Raw genomic sequence first — 14,906 nt, 5'->3', positions numbered from 1 at the left:
ACTACTTTACATTGTAGCAAAGTGTCATTTCTTCAGAGTTTTCACATTAAAAGATATAATCAAATATTTACAAAAATGTGAGGGGTGTACTCGCTTTTGTGAGATACTGTGTATATATATATATATATATATAATGCTTGCAAAACTCGTAATATCATATTTTTTTATTTTTAATGCACTTGATGAATTTATATGGAATGACTCAATACATAGACATTTGTTAAAGTATAATAATTGTCAGATTTGTGTTATTATTTGTACTATACCTAAACAAGTACAGAGATTTGAGAAAGTGAGTCTGTTTCAGATGTATTTATATACTTGATCCCAATGATGAAGCAGACGTGTTCTGTAATAACAGAACGATGTCGTTGAATGGCAGCAGCAGCAGTGACGAGGCGCAGTGTGGGCGTGTCCAGCCCAATCTCCTCACTGCCGCTAACACAACTAGCGCTTCCAGAAACCATGTCGTATTTATCTTTCTGTATGGTCCGTCCGTGGGGAATTATGTTTCTGCGCGGAAGGTTCGTGAAGCGTTGATGCGATGGATGTCCATCGCAGCGCTCGTAAGACTGTGTAAGCACACTGATCGGTGGAGTATATTCATGTTGTCGACAGGTAAGATAATGCTCAATCTGATGCACGCGGTCACATGTGTGCGTGTCTGATTCATGGAACAGCAGTTTTGTCGCGCCCGTACACGTTGGTTACTTTGTTTTAACATTCATACAGATTTAAAGGTTTTCCTTCCGAAGACTTTATTACCCTGTTGTTGTTATTATTATTATTATTATGTATAAAGCATATACATAATCAATATATTACCAGACTAATAATGGATTCCTGTTAGTATGCACTAAAAACAACAACAAAACATGTGTGGTGACACAATATACGTGTACACATGCATATACATTATCATTCATATCGTTATGAGATGTGTCATGTTTTTGTTTGATCAGGCAGCACACATTGATGATTCTCTGGTGGTACAATGACAGTATCACATGGTATTTCTGTTATGGTACTATGTTGTTACTATGTTATAATGACGGTAATAATAATACGTTGATACTCAGTGATTACCATATACATGGAATTTACAGTGAACTCAGAGTTACTTCAAAGAATCCCATAGTATTACCATGGTAACATGCTCAACTGTCTGTTGGCGTTTTGGTTTCTTGAGAAATGAGAACTGTCAGGTCCAAATGGTGGTTTTGCAAAGCATTATGTTGATATTTGTTGAACCTCAGTATTGAAATGGGGAACAGAGTCATTTAGTGTCAGAAATGAATTTTTACATTATGAGGCGATTTTACCTTGATGATTTCAGATCATAAAAAAAATAATGTCAAATACTCAATTCATTTGAATCAATTTATAAAATACCTTCAGTATCCGAGTAATTATATCTAACATGTTATTCAATAATATGTATGATCAAATGTTACAAATAACACTCATTATGGGGACACGTATATACCATAATAGTGATTGATAATCATGTTCATGAAACATTTTATTTGCTACAGGATAATTAAAAACATATTCTGGGTTCAATACTAGTGAAGCTCAACTGACAGCATTTGTGTCATAATGTTAATTACCACAAAACATTTTTTCGACTTGTCTCACTTTTTCTTTAATAAAAGCACAAATGTGTGTTCCAGTGAGACACTTATAATGGAAGTCAATGGGGTTTAATCTGTAAACATTCAAATAGTGTTTCAAAAGTATAGACACAAGACATAAACAATATGAGTGTTAACATGATTTCTAACCACTTTCATCATCATAGCTAATATAATGGAATTCTGCTTGTTTTGCACGGAGGATAAAAGAAAGAAAAAAAGGATGAATTAAACGTGTTTTTACTGCCCCATAAGGTGATGCAAGACGATTTAAACTGTAATGTGTTGTGTATGTTTTGTTGCTGTACTACTGAAGTGCCACTTAAAGTCCACTAGGATATTATTATTTTTGGATAGTGCATTTATGTAAATTCATAGTTTGACCAATTGTGTGGTCGCACTACATTTTCTCTGTGTCTGATTTAGAACAGGTGCAGCTTTAGATTTAACAGCCCTTAGATAAAATTACCTGTTATATTTTATTCGTCCAGTTATAATTTGAGCTGCAAAAAAATCAATGACAGTTTTAACTAATAAATTCTGGCAAGTGACCATGGTGTATGCGGGATAATTTACGGCTACGTGTGTGTTAAACGATTATAAATGCACTTCGCGGAGGCAACCCCACTTTTACACACACCTATCCCTGGATTATCCCTTACTTGCAGCTTAAATAATGTAAGTATGAATGAATGAAGAATGAATGTAAGTGCTTTTATAAAATTATAAGCTTCAAATTTCCGACTTTAAACCCTCCAAAAATGTAGTGCCTCACTGTAACCTCCATTTTTTTATTTTTTGAAAGAAAAGTATGGATGAGTAGAAATACATTTTTGTGATAATCAACATAATGCAACAAATGCTGTCGATTGAGATTAATTTGTGTTGAACCCAGAAAATTCCTTTAAAGAAAGACCATGGTACCATGTACAAAACACGTCTTGGTAAGTTTCTTTTTGAATATAAAATCATTCAGATCCATCCGTTGAAAGAACAGCAGTTTAATTGCAGATGTGGGTAGAGTAGCCAAAACTGTACTCAAGTAAAAGTACAATAACTTAAAAAAAATTACTCAAGTAGAAGTAAAAGTACTAAAATAAATAATTGCTTTAATAAGAGTAATAAAGTATTCAATTAAAAGAGTACTCCAGTAGCGAGTAACTTGTTACTTTCACAAATGACATAATGGATGTTAACTCCCCTATATTTCATTACATCATACACATTTAACATGTATTACAGAATTATTAGGGGTCAAGCCCCTAGTTAGTGTTCCTATTATTATTATTATTATTATTATTATTATTATTATTATTATTCCGCTCTTGAGTCTATAGCAGCCCATAGAACCACTTGCGGGAAAGTTATGAAATTTGGCACACAAATAGAGGACAGTCTGATCTGTTACCACAGCAAATTTGGCGTCTCTACCTCAAACCCTCTAGCGCCACCAACTGCCCAAATTTGCACTCACGTTTATGTTAATAACTTTTTAACCATGAGTCCTAGAAACAAAATAATTTCCCCTCTGATTCCTGATCAATGATTTGATTGCACCCTATGACGTAATTTTCCGTCATGAAAATGTGTCGCCATTTTGAATTTTCTGAAAAACCTACTTTTTCAAACTCGTCCTAGGCTGTTTGTCTGATTTGCACGAAAATTGACCTGCATCATCTAGAGGCACTCACGGCAAAAATTTATTTTTTGATTTTGATTTAATTTTTATAAACCATACAGTTTTCGAATGGTGCTTCAACGAATTCGACGAAGAACACGCAAAGTTGAACTTGAGGCTATATCTCCTACTGTTCCCGAGATATGAAAAAAGAAAAGTTTTGCTTATAACTTATGGACAGTTTGTCATAAAATCATCAAATTGGTCTCAGATTCAGTGAGATATAGCAAGTCCAACAATATGAAAAGTTCCTATGTTGGCCATTTTGGACGTCGGCCATTTTGAATTTAGTCATAAAATGCTGTAGTTTACGAATGCCTTGGCGTATCGTTACGAAGCTCAGAAGCAGAGCATGGTGCCAAAGACACAAAGTTTCGGGACAGCACTAACTTGTGGTAAAAAATTACAATGCTATTTATGAAAATGCTAATAGCTATTGACTCCTTTTGCCTACTGTTATGAGACTGGTCTTAATAGATTCCATGGTTCATGCCGAGAACAATGATACCAATTATGTCATGGTCGAACAAACTTCTTGTCCGCCATTTTTACATGTTTTGAAAACCTACTTTTTCAAACTCCTCCTAGACTGCTTGTTTGATTTGCACGAACATTGGCCTGCATCATCTAGAGGCACTCACGACAAAAATTTATTCACAGAATTTTGGAATGGCGCTTCAACGAATTTGACGAAGAACGTGCAAAATTGCACTTGAGGATGTATCTCCGCATCGCTTTGAAGAATTGGGACAAAACTCGGTATGTGTCATCACCATTAGGCCCTGAGGTTACCTGTAGCATTTTGGCACACTGCAATCTTCAACGCTTTCCTGCATGATAACCATCATGCCCAGATGAATCTCAGCAGTTTCAGAACAGTGCCACATACTGGACAAAAAGAAGAACTAGCTATTTTTTGTTATTTTAAAAAAACTTCTAACTCCTCATTCACTGTTCATTCACTTGCATTGTACTGATCTACAGAGCTGAAATATTCTTCTAAAAATCTTCATTTGAGTTCAGCAGATGAAAGAAATTCATACACATCTGGGGTGGCATGAGGGTGAGAAAATAATGAGAATTTTCATTTTTGGGTGAACAATCCCTTTAAGGCCTCTTGTCAGACCTGGATGAATTTGTCAATAAGAAGATAGGTTTGTAAAAATTTCTAGTAATTATTACAGTGAAAATGTCCCACAAGGACATTATATATAATGCTGAAATATAAACCAAAGCAAGATCATGTTTTATTAATGCCTTCCTTTGCTATTTCATAGCTTTTAAAGTCCTCTGTGGATTCTTATTTCAGTGTAGTTACAGTTTTTAGTGCCAGTATTTAGATCATTAGTTCTGTACAGCAGTACCGCCGCTCTCTAAATGCTGAGAACGCAGCCTGCATAGGGCACCAACCCCAGTTGTGGCCCCAATCCACGATATAGTGCACTATTTCGATTGCCCGCCATTTTGTAGAATTGTCTGAATTCTGAGTAAGCCACTCGTTCCCTACTTTTATTCATTCGTTATTACCCACAATGCACTCTAATTACAAGTGTACAATTGATGGTTAATTGGCCGCAATCCACCACCGGGAAGACATACGAGCTGAGAGTTTACTGCTTCCTTCACTCCTGCAATATTTTCTTTCATGCTGAATGTATTAAATTACTTTTTGACAAATTATTATTTGAATAAAATAACATAATAACATATAGAGAGGCAAAACATAGAGATACATTTTAAAATGTACTCTTTATTTGAAAAAATGTGTTTACTCTTAATATTAACACACAGTATATATTCAAAATGACAAACAGAATGAAGATTTATTGTTTTAATATATTATTTAATAAGAATAATAAGTAAGGCCCAAGTATTTTTAAAAGTTCACATGAGATGTTGTTTCTGTGACAGCCCCAGAGCTCCGACACTCGGTGTATACGTCAGCATTTACTTGAGTTAGAGGTTAGGGTTACTTCACTGCTCATGTAAGGTTGCATATATTAGTGGTGCTGTTGTGTAGTGGATATAATGGGGTTCTGATCATAAACACTTATGATATAGCACTTGTCTTTCTTAAGCAGTGACGGTGTGGTTAATCACTGTGCTGTTTGTTATCACTCAAACACAAAACGTCCATCATTCTTTATTTCAGCTGTTCAGTGGTCAATTACCAATATTGGTTTACCTATTCTTACCAATAGCAGTAATAATATCAGTCCATTAGTGCAATAGTATCCTTGTTCTCTGTTCTTGAGTTAGCCTTTGAGTTGTTGTTGGATGAACATCTGCTGAAGTTACACTGAATGTCACAAACACCTGTCAAGACCTGTCTGTATTAAATAGTGATCCATTCGGTTCTAACTGAGAACAGACCAAAATATAACTCGTTTTTCTTGACAGCGGTCTCCTTGGCGATCTTGATTTCATGCTCGATAAAGTCCCTATAGTGTCATCTAGTGCTCTGTGCATCAGTGTTTACTTGCACACCAACATGCGGTTTAGATTGAAAAAATCTGACATAGCAAGAAATACGTGTTCATGACATTTTAAAATAATCACGTTATTCTGCTGACGTCAAACTGTGAAGAGGTATGCACTCAAGAAGAAAATGCATTCTTGTTGTTTACAGCTTGACGGAGCACAACTCCTTATGCAATGATCTCGAGACGTCAAAATACGTTTCACTCAACACGGCAAACCTAAAAATCAAGCGTTTATGCATTTAGCTACATTAACCCTAACTAATTATTTATTACTAACTATAATTATTGAATCATTAAATATTGCATTATTGTTATTTGAGGAGCTTGCTCTGCAAATATTTATGAGATTTGATTCATTAATTCAATTATATATTTTTCCATTGCTTTGCTTTTGATAGTTCACAATGTTTCATGGGATTGTAGTTCATTCCCTCATGAAAGACGGTAAGTTCACAGGCTTGCATCTTTGTCACTTCAAATCAAAGATTGTAATGTTGTGATTCACCTCGTGCTGGTTGTTTTGCTTCATGACTCTTTTATTAAGGATTTTATGAAATCACTATGAAAAAAATCAATAGGAGTAATACTTTAAACCAAACCAAGCTTTGTTGTGTCTATTGAAATCAATTGTATGTCCAGTCTCCTCTGTGCTTCACGTGAGCAGTGCTGTTTGTATGATGTCTTAGAAGGCAGCCGCCCATGTAGACAGTTGAAACGGGATGTTTGGTGATAGTGGACGTGATGGTTGTGTTTGAGCTCATCAGGCAGTGCAGTAATGTATGGTGCAGTACAGGACTGTTCAACACACCAAACCTCCACCACCTGATCCTGAGGTCATCAATGATCATGGACTACATCTTATTTGGACGGACGTGATCACTATTTTCCATCTGTTAGCATACATGATGTTTTATCCCCATGTCTGTGTATGACATCCAGCAGTACGTCACCTGTAGATACAGTATGTGTGTGGGCACATGTGACTTTGAGATTTTTGTCTCTGATCTTCTTCCTTATTATCATACCTACACACAATATAGTTTGTGCTGAGCGATCTAAAAAACAAATGTGTTCTTCACAGTTCACATTCTCTGCGTAATAGTGAGGATGTTTTGATAAAAGACAAAAAGCCTTTTATATTGATAATGTAAGAGGGTAGTAGGTCATTTAAAGTACTTATGGCCATATTTTCTGTTTAGGGCTCTTTATTAGAGATGACATTTCATAACTTTATGTTATGCTGAATTTGTTAAAGGTCCATAGCTTTTATGCCTGCACATGAAAAATGTTAGGATCTGTGCACTATAGTAACTATACACAAAACAAATAATGTTTGTCAGTGTTTTGATAATGTAATATTTTTGATATTTTGTGCATTGGTCATTTTATCTTATTAGCAAATATGACTATATTCTCATATGTTCTTCATAAGATTTGATTTGAATGTGCAAAGCTCGTATGATTTTAGGGTTTTGGGTGGTTGTCATGACGTTGCTAAGAGGTTTATGGGATGTCCACCAGGTTGAAATTGTGTGTCAGATATAGTTATGATTTCCCTGAAAGCATGTCAGTACAGTGATATATTGCACATATTGAGATCATGTTAAATATGATATTTTATTTCAATCTTTTGGGGGAGGGCTTTGAAGCGTTTGGACTGCCAGCTGTGGATTTGTGTGTCCATTTTGTATTCCCGTGTAGATTTATTAGTACGGGATATGAACACACGGACAAGCTCTTCCAGCCCTGCTGCAGTTGTGTTTCTGAACATGGGAAATATGTTTCTTAATTACACAAGCATATGTCTCACGTCACCCTGTATGACAGATGTGTGCAGGTCTTTCTCATGTGAGGCATCCCCTCTGCTCAAATTTAAATGGATCACCTTAAAATGAAAATTCTGTCATCATTTACTCACCCTCATGTTGTTCCAAACCTGTATGACTTCCATGGAACAAACAGTCTGATCTCATGAGAATTGCGTGAAAGTTCTGCAGAATGATATCATGTTGTTCATTAAATGTTTTACAGCAGTTCTGAGGTGAATTGTCCACTGTGTGGGGCTAAAAGTGAATTACATTTTCTAACCAAACAAATAGTTTTTTACGGTTAATGCTCGACAAAACCAACCTCCCTACCCTAAACATTAAACCTAAACCTGACAGATAGTGTCAGAAAAACAAACTATCTGTGTGCTTCTATGACAGTTTTAGCTCATGTGCACTCTTAAGGACTCGTACCCCGTTCTTTACATCAGTTGAGTGCTATATCAGTTGAGCTAACGTGCAAATTGATGACACCATTCATACAGGGTTAAAACCATATGAGGGTGAGTAAATAAAGAAGAAATGAAGGGTGGTACAGTGAAGTGGTTTATACTTTTACATGAAACATACACCGTCGGCTCTGTGTGGTGGCCAATGCGTTGGTTTGCATTTATAGTTCTGTGTTTGTGTCTGCTTAGTACACAGCCAAAATGCTAATACAGGATATTAAGAGAAAATGTCTTCATGTCTGAAATTATAATATATATCACAAGTAAAGTTATGTCATTTGTGGATTTAAAAGTATTAATTAAATTACTGCAGCACTAAAAATGAGTTCATCAAAGTATGTTGTATTACATATGATTTATTATACATGTTGCCTGCCATGCAGTTGGAAAATCACTTAAATAATAATAAATAAATATTTGCATACTTTCTCTGCTGATAAATACGGTGGCCGAGAGAGCTCAACGTGCTGCAACCTAAAGAAGACGCATGCAAATAGAAAAAAACACCAGCAAATTAAGAAAACATCTTCATCAGTTTCACAACACATGTGTACTCCAAATACTCACAACACAACCAAATACAGAAAAGCGCTGCAAGTAACACAGAACACAACGGAAATGTTTCCGGGGGAACCAAATAAGTGACGAACCCGGCTGGGACGTGCTTACAGCAAAAGAACTGATATTGACAAGAAGTGAAAGCCTATATTTTTTTTTTTTTATAAATAAACTATAATATTAAAATAATATTGTAATATATTGTAAATAGAAATAATATTATAATATTATATTGTAATATTATACTTTTTTATAGTTCTTCTACTCTTTGCTTACAGCTCAAAATTCTACTTTATTTTATTTATTTTAACTTTTTTCCACAAAACATACAGAGATTAATTTTTTTTATGACATACTATTTGTATACAATATACAAAATGTATTAACAATATGTTCAATGTCATCATAAATGAGAAAAGAACAATGAGCTGAAAACTAAAATAAATAAAAAAGATAGAGAAGAACATGAAGGAAAGATATTAATCTTTACATTCTCTCCATGGCTCTGAGTTACACTATACAAATTGTTTCATGTTATGTTTAAATTTTCATAAAGAAAAGTTTCATAAGAAGGTGTAGGTAATGTAGGGTCCAATGTTTTAAAGTTGAGACACTGACACACAGTTATATAACAGATATATAAAACGCATATTTTAACAGTTTTTTTGTAAAGTAAAAATACATTTATTTGCAACCGTTACGTTAACAGCATTATATTTCTGTCCTCAGAACAGCTATTCAGCTGATGGCTACATAAATGGCACACTAGTGCCATGCTCACTCCAAAGTCCCACTTGAAGAGCTCTGCCGTCTGCCCTTCGAAGGGAGTAGGGCATAGGGATGCTCACGTGCAATAAGCACGTCCCAGCCGGGTTCGTCACTTATTTGGTTCCCCCGGAAACATTTCCGTTGTGTTCTGTGTTACTTGCAGCGCGTTTCTGTATTTGGTTGTGTTGTGAGTATTTGGAGCACACGTGCGTTGTGAAACTGATGAAGATGTTTTCTTAATTTGCTGGTGTTTTTTTCTATTTGCATGCGTCTTCTTTAGGTTGCAGCACGTTGAGCTCTGTCGGCCACCGTAGATAAATACAATCAAATCAATAAGTAACTACTCGCTTGACTAACGCAAAATGGGTGTCGTTTTAAACTTAAAAGCTGGACTTTACAATACATATAGACCAATATACTGTAACTCTTAACAGGTTTTTAATATGCTGACAAAGTGCTTTGTTTTATAACTAATTAATTAAATGCATTTTACTGTACATCATATTGTCAAATATATGGTTTAAAACATCCTACAGATGTAAAAGTTCTCAAGTAGAATATAACAAATATTGTGTCGCTCACAGATCAAATATACACAGATGAGCCAAAACTTTATGACCACTCACAGTTGAAGCGAATAACATTGATCATCTCCTAACAAGCCACATGTCATGGTCTGGGTAGATTAGATGGTATGCACACAATCAGTTCACAATGCAGGAGAAACGTGGTAAATGGAGTAAAGACCTCAGCGACTTTGACAAGAGCCAAATTGTTATGGCCAGACGACTGTGTCAGAGCATCTCTGAAACGGCAAGGCTTGTAGTGTGCTTGGGGTCAGCAGTGGTGAGTAACTACCAACAGTGGTCCGAGGAGTGACAAACCATAAACCGGTGACAGGGTGTTGGGCACCCAAGGCACGAGGGCAATGAAGGTGATCCTGGTCTGAACCGACAGAAGGTCTACTGTCACAAGTCATGGGAGGAATGTGGGAGGAATGTGTCGCAACACACAGTACATCACACCCTGTTGTATATGGGGCTGTGTAGCTGCAGATTGGTCAGAGTATCCATGATGACCCCTGTCCACCGTCGAAAGCACCTACAATGGACACGCAAGCTTTGGAACTGGACCTTGGAGCAGTGGAAGAAGGTCGCCTGGCCCGATGAGTCTTGTTTTATTTTATATCACATGGACGGCCGTGTATGCGTGTGCACTGTTTACCTCAGGGAGTGATGGCATCAGGATGCACTGTGGGAAGACAAGCCAGTGGATGGAGTGTGATGATCTGGGCAATGTTCTGCTGGGAAACCCTTTGTCCAGCCATTTATGTGGACATCAACACGTGCCACCTACCTAAACATCACTGCAGACCAGGTACACCCTTCATAGCAATGGCATTCCCTGAGGCCAGTGGCTTCTTTCAGCAGGATAATGCGGCCTGCCACGCTGCACATATTCTTCGGGAATGGTTTGAGGAACATGAGATTTGAGGAAAATTCCCCAAATCTCAATCCGATTGAGCATCTGTGTGATGTGCTGGACCAACAAGTCTGATCCACGGCGGCTCCACCTCGCAACTTACAGGTCTTGAAGTATGGTGCCAGATACCACAGGACACCTTCAGGGCTCTTGTAGAGTCCATGCTTCTATGGGTAAGTGCTGTTTTAGTGTCACATAGAGGACAACAGCATATTAGGCAGATGGTCAGTATATATCGATTAAAAGCCCAGAGTATATAAGTTGTAAACAGATGACTTTTTGTTGTGTTTTTGCTTGTAACTTCATGAAATATAAACAGAATATAAAAACATCAGATGTTCCTGATTAAAAAGAGCTCAAGTAAAATGTGATGTAATGCATACATCTTAAAATAATCCTGGAGAAAATGAGATGCTAACTCGGATATCATATTGTCATCCTGGTGGAGGGTCTCTGGTTACAAAGCAGGCCAATCACCCCCTCAGTGGATCTGTGTTGACAACCTGGGTTTATATTTTTGGAGAGGTGCGTGTCAGGCTACAGCACAGGTTCATTGCACAAGTATGAATCGTCCTTTAGGTTTTGTGATATATGGAATATTCACAAGATATTTGCCATGATCTTGCTGTTATAATAGTGTCTCTGATGTAAACTACAGTAGCAGATAGTTAGAATTGATAAGTACAATTCATTTCCATGAATCAGTTCAAACTATTTGCATCCTCGCTCAAAAATGTTCATGGAGGTCTCCTTATGGACTTTTATATATGAACAATGTTAGTACAAACAATCCATGTTGGTAAATTTGATTACATGCATTAAATAACCTTGTGTAAATAACAGTGTGGGAAACATGCCTTGACTGTTTAAACTAGATTTTACTGTATTTTACTTCTTGCTTTAAACATTTGAATTCTGTCTGTTTGGTTGAAATGATGGCCCCTTTAATTGAAACAAAGTTTTTTAATATTGAGATAAATCTTGTCAGGATTTCTATGTTGAGAACAACAGTGAGCTCAGCTGTACAGTCTGCAGTGCTGCCTGGCCCCGTGCCACTGCTCCAGTGTGGCCTGTCACAGCACACTTTTAGGGACGAAAGTAGTCCTGTGATGCCCATTTTCACTCGTATTCTTGTTTCTTGGAGTCAGGGGGCACGTGATGGGCTGTTTTGGATTGGTTGTGAGATGCCCAATGGACTTGGGCTGATCATTACAGCAGATACACATCAACAGGTAAACACAAATATTTCATGTATCTGAGGTTTATAGGTTTGTTCACTTATAGACTTGTAGTCGCATGTTTGTATTATTATTTTAGGATTTAGTATTAGGGTTTTTGCAACGGTGACCTCTGCCAGAGAGTGTAGAAATTGTTGCACACTTTTCCTGAAATCTGTATAGGTGAGTCTTCCGAAACCTGTCAAGAACATTCCATATTTCACTCCAAATTCAAAAGAAAGACATATTTTGCATAAACAATATTAAGCTTATTTTTAGTACCATTTGAACTGTTTACATTTGAACATTAAGCACATTACTGTATTACAAATAAATGATTATATTATTAAAACTTTACAATATTTATGTGTCATGGTAGTTTGTTGAAGTGCTCAGTGTTGGGTATAGTCGAATTATAAAGTAATTAGTTACTGTAATGTAAAATATTTGTGGTAGAATTGATTTAATTTTAAACACATTACTTGTTTTACACATACAAGTCATTTTAAAAGAGAATTGTGTGTGTTTAACTTCTCTGCAACAATAAACATTAAATAAGACATTATTTTGAATTTGTTGAGCTGTTAATGTATTAGAAAGTAACTTAAAGTTTTGTATCATCAGGAAAGTAATCTGATTATATTTTGAGAAAAGTAGTAATTTTTAGTGGATTACTTTGAGGATCATATTACAGTAATGCTGTAAAATAATCATTGTTGTATTACATTAATGAGAATCGAACAAGTATCATTGAGAAACTGATGGTAACTGCGAAAAGAAATAAAGGATTCAACCATTTTGACGGATGAAGAAGTGCATCCTCCGGGTTCTGAAAGTACACTTCTTTTTGCCGCGTTTTCAGTGTAAACGTACTCTCGCGCTACTAGAATAGTGCAGAAATGTGTGGTTTGGGTTCATGAGATTCACCCATAAGGATAAATCAATGTCCTCGAGGTACATTCTTCTAAGTTCTTCTACATTCTTCTTAATCATTTGTGTCTGTGATTGATGTGTCTCACAACTGTGCTGCTTTCATTCTCATGTCATTATGAATATGATTGGTAGATTATCTGTGATGGGATGATGTTGTCATGTGACCTGTACATGCTGTGTTAATCTGACTAATATGTCACTCAGACAGAAATTTCACCGCCCTGAAAATGATTCATGGTAACCGGCTACTGATTATACACACTGAACCCTAAAGCTGGTTTGTCAGTCAACTTTAATTTGGCTGAAAATATTCAGCAGGAATTTTATGATATAATATTAACTTCTCATCAAGTAGCGATGGACTAAATCGTAATTTTAGTGGTGAAACTTTTATGGGCGGATGAACTTCTAGTTATGTTTGGAAACTGCTCCATTTCAGCAGTGTTTCAATCTCTACCTTCCAATCAGTGTGTATCTTACTGTTTCTCCCAGTGCATTGTGTAATGGAAACAAGACTTTTACTTGTCTTTCTTTTATGAATTGTATTTTCTGAATGATTGTCTGTGGTAATCAAGTGCATGCCACAGATGCTGACTATAGTGATTTAGTTGTACTACACCCAGAATGTTCTAGAGTGTTTATCTTATCCTTTTCCTAAAAACAATCATGTCTAAAATCAACAAAAAGTGTGACTATTTTTGGAGAATCAACCACTGGAAAAAGGTGCTGTATGTAATATTTTATTGTACTAAATCATAAAATGAACATATGTCATTAGAGAATTAGGAAACATGCTAAATTGAAATACTAGCTTCTCCGATAACAATGCTACAGCCAGTATATTCTACCTTGAAATTTCAATTCCGGGACGGAATTTCTGTTTATGTTTCGGCCTGTGTGATCCCGCCCACTGCCCACTCACCAATAGTATTTCCACACTGCCGGATTGCCAGATTTGAACAAGTTTCCTGGCAAACAACACTGCATGCTGCAGCCATGAAAGCCAGCAAACGAACTGGATCAGAGATAACAGATTCCTCCTGAAAAGGCTCAACATCCATCTAAAAACCACCATGACCACAGGCATAGTAAAACCAGTATAAATATTGAAGATGCCTTTGGAACATGGAGACAGCTTAAAGCCCAGAAATACATTAAAACGGATGCCAAGTTGGCTAATTTGCATGTCAACATTCTGGCGACCCGCAAGAGCTTGAAATCTGGGGCGGGGCAGACAACTCTACAATATCTTGAATTTGGACTGCAGTGCCTATTTCAAACGTTCAGCCATATACTCGAGGCAACATTTAAATAAATGTCAGAATTAAACACCCTGGACACTTTTGGTCAAACAGCGTACAAATGCGAGTTAACGGTGTGTAACTTAACTTCTCCATTTAGTTTGATAGAAAGGTTTTGCAATGGCGGAATAGGGGCAAGAACTTCAAGTTCAATGCAAAACCAGGGAGGGGCTCTCTCAGGTGGAAGTGACCAATGAGCCAAATGTCTGAGACTGAATGCATAATAATAACACAAAATCTTGTGTAGGCCTAGCCCACCTTTGTCAATAGGCAATGTAACTTATTGAAATGTAATCTGGGACATTTACCAAACCATGAACACGTAAGTGTCTTTTAATGCCTCCTGAGCTCGAGGTTTTTTACTTCTTTGCTACGTTTACCTCAAACAGCAAATGTGTAACTGGGTGTACCGAATTTTACCAGATTATATCATGAAAATAATGAAAAACAAATGGCAAAGTGCGCAGAGCTGTCACTCACACGTCTGCCCTTCGTATGGTGTCATTTAGGAGCTTTTTGATAGCTTTATACCTGTGCATGTCACTGAAGAGATGGTATGTCTATCCCTTACAGCCCG

The 14,906-nt window shown here is 36.6% G+C and overlaps 1 protein-coding gene across 8 annotated transcripts in view; it reads left to right on the top strand.

Moving 5' to 3' along the window:
• Positions 1–426: 426 nt before the first annotated feature.
• Positions 427–14,906, top strand: part of LOC127620635 (E3 ubiquitin-protein ligase MIB2-like) — a 120,961-nt gene continuing 106,481 nt past the window's right edge. For 4 of the 8 annotated variants that reach the window (XM_052093829.1, XM_052093828.1, XM_052093827.1 and 1 more), the window contains exon 1: positions 427–618. In XM_052093829.1, the coding sequence (XP_051949789.1) occupies positions 540–618 (79 nt within the window). In that variant the 5' untranslated portion in view covers positions 427–539. Of the gene's footprint in view, positions 619–3,972; positions 4,072–12,026; positions 12,111–14,906 lie in introns of all 8 variants that reach the window. The other 4 variants (XM_052093833.1, XM_052093830.1, XM_052093831.1 and 1 more) reach the window with 2 other exon arrangements.

Source organism: Xyrauchen texanus, chromosome 27 (assembly GCF_025860055.1).
Source record: "Xyrauchen texanus isolate HMW12.3.18 chromosome 27, RBS_HiC_50CHRs, whole genome shotgun sequence".
Taxonomy (NCBI): Eukaryota; Metazoa; Chordata; class Actinopteri; order Cypriniformes; family Catostomidae; genus Xyrauchen; species Xyrauchen texanus.
The sequence above is the reverse complement of the archived record's forward strand: the minus strand, read 5'-3'. Positions and strand labels throughout refer to the sequence as shown.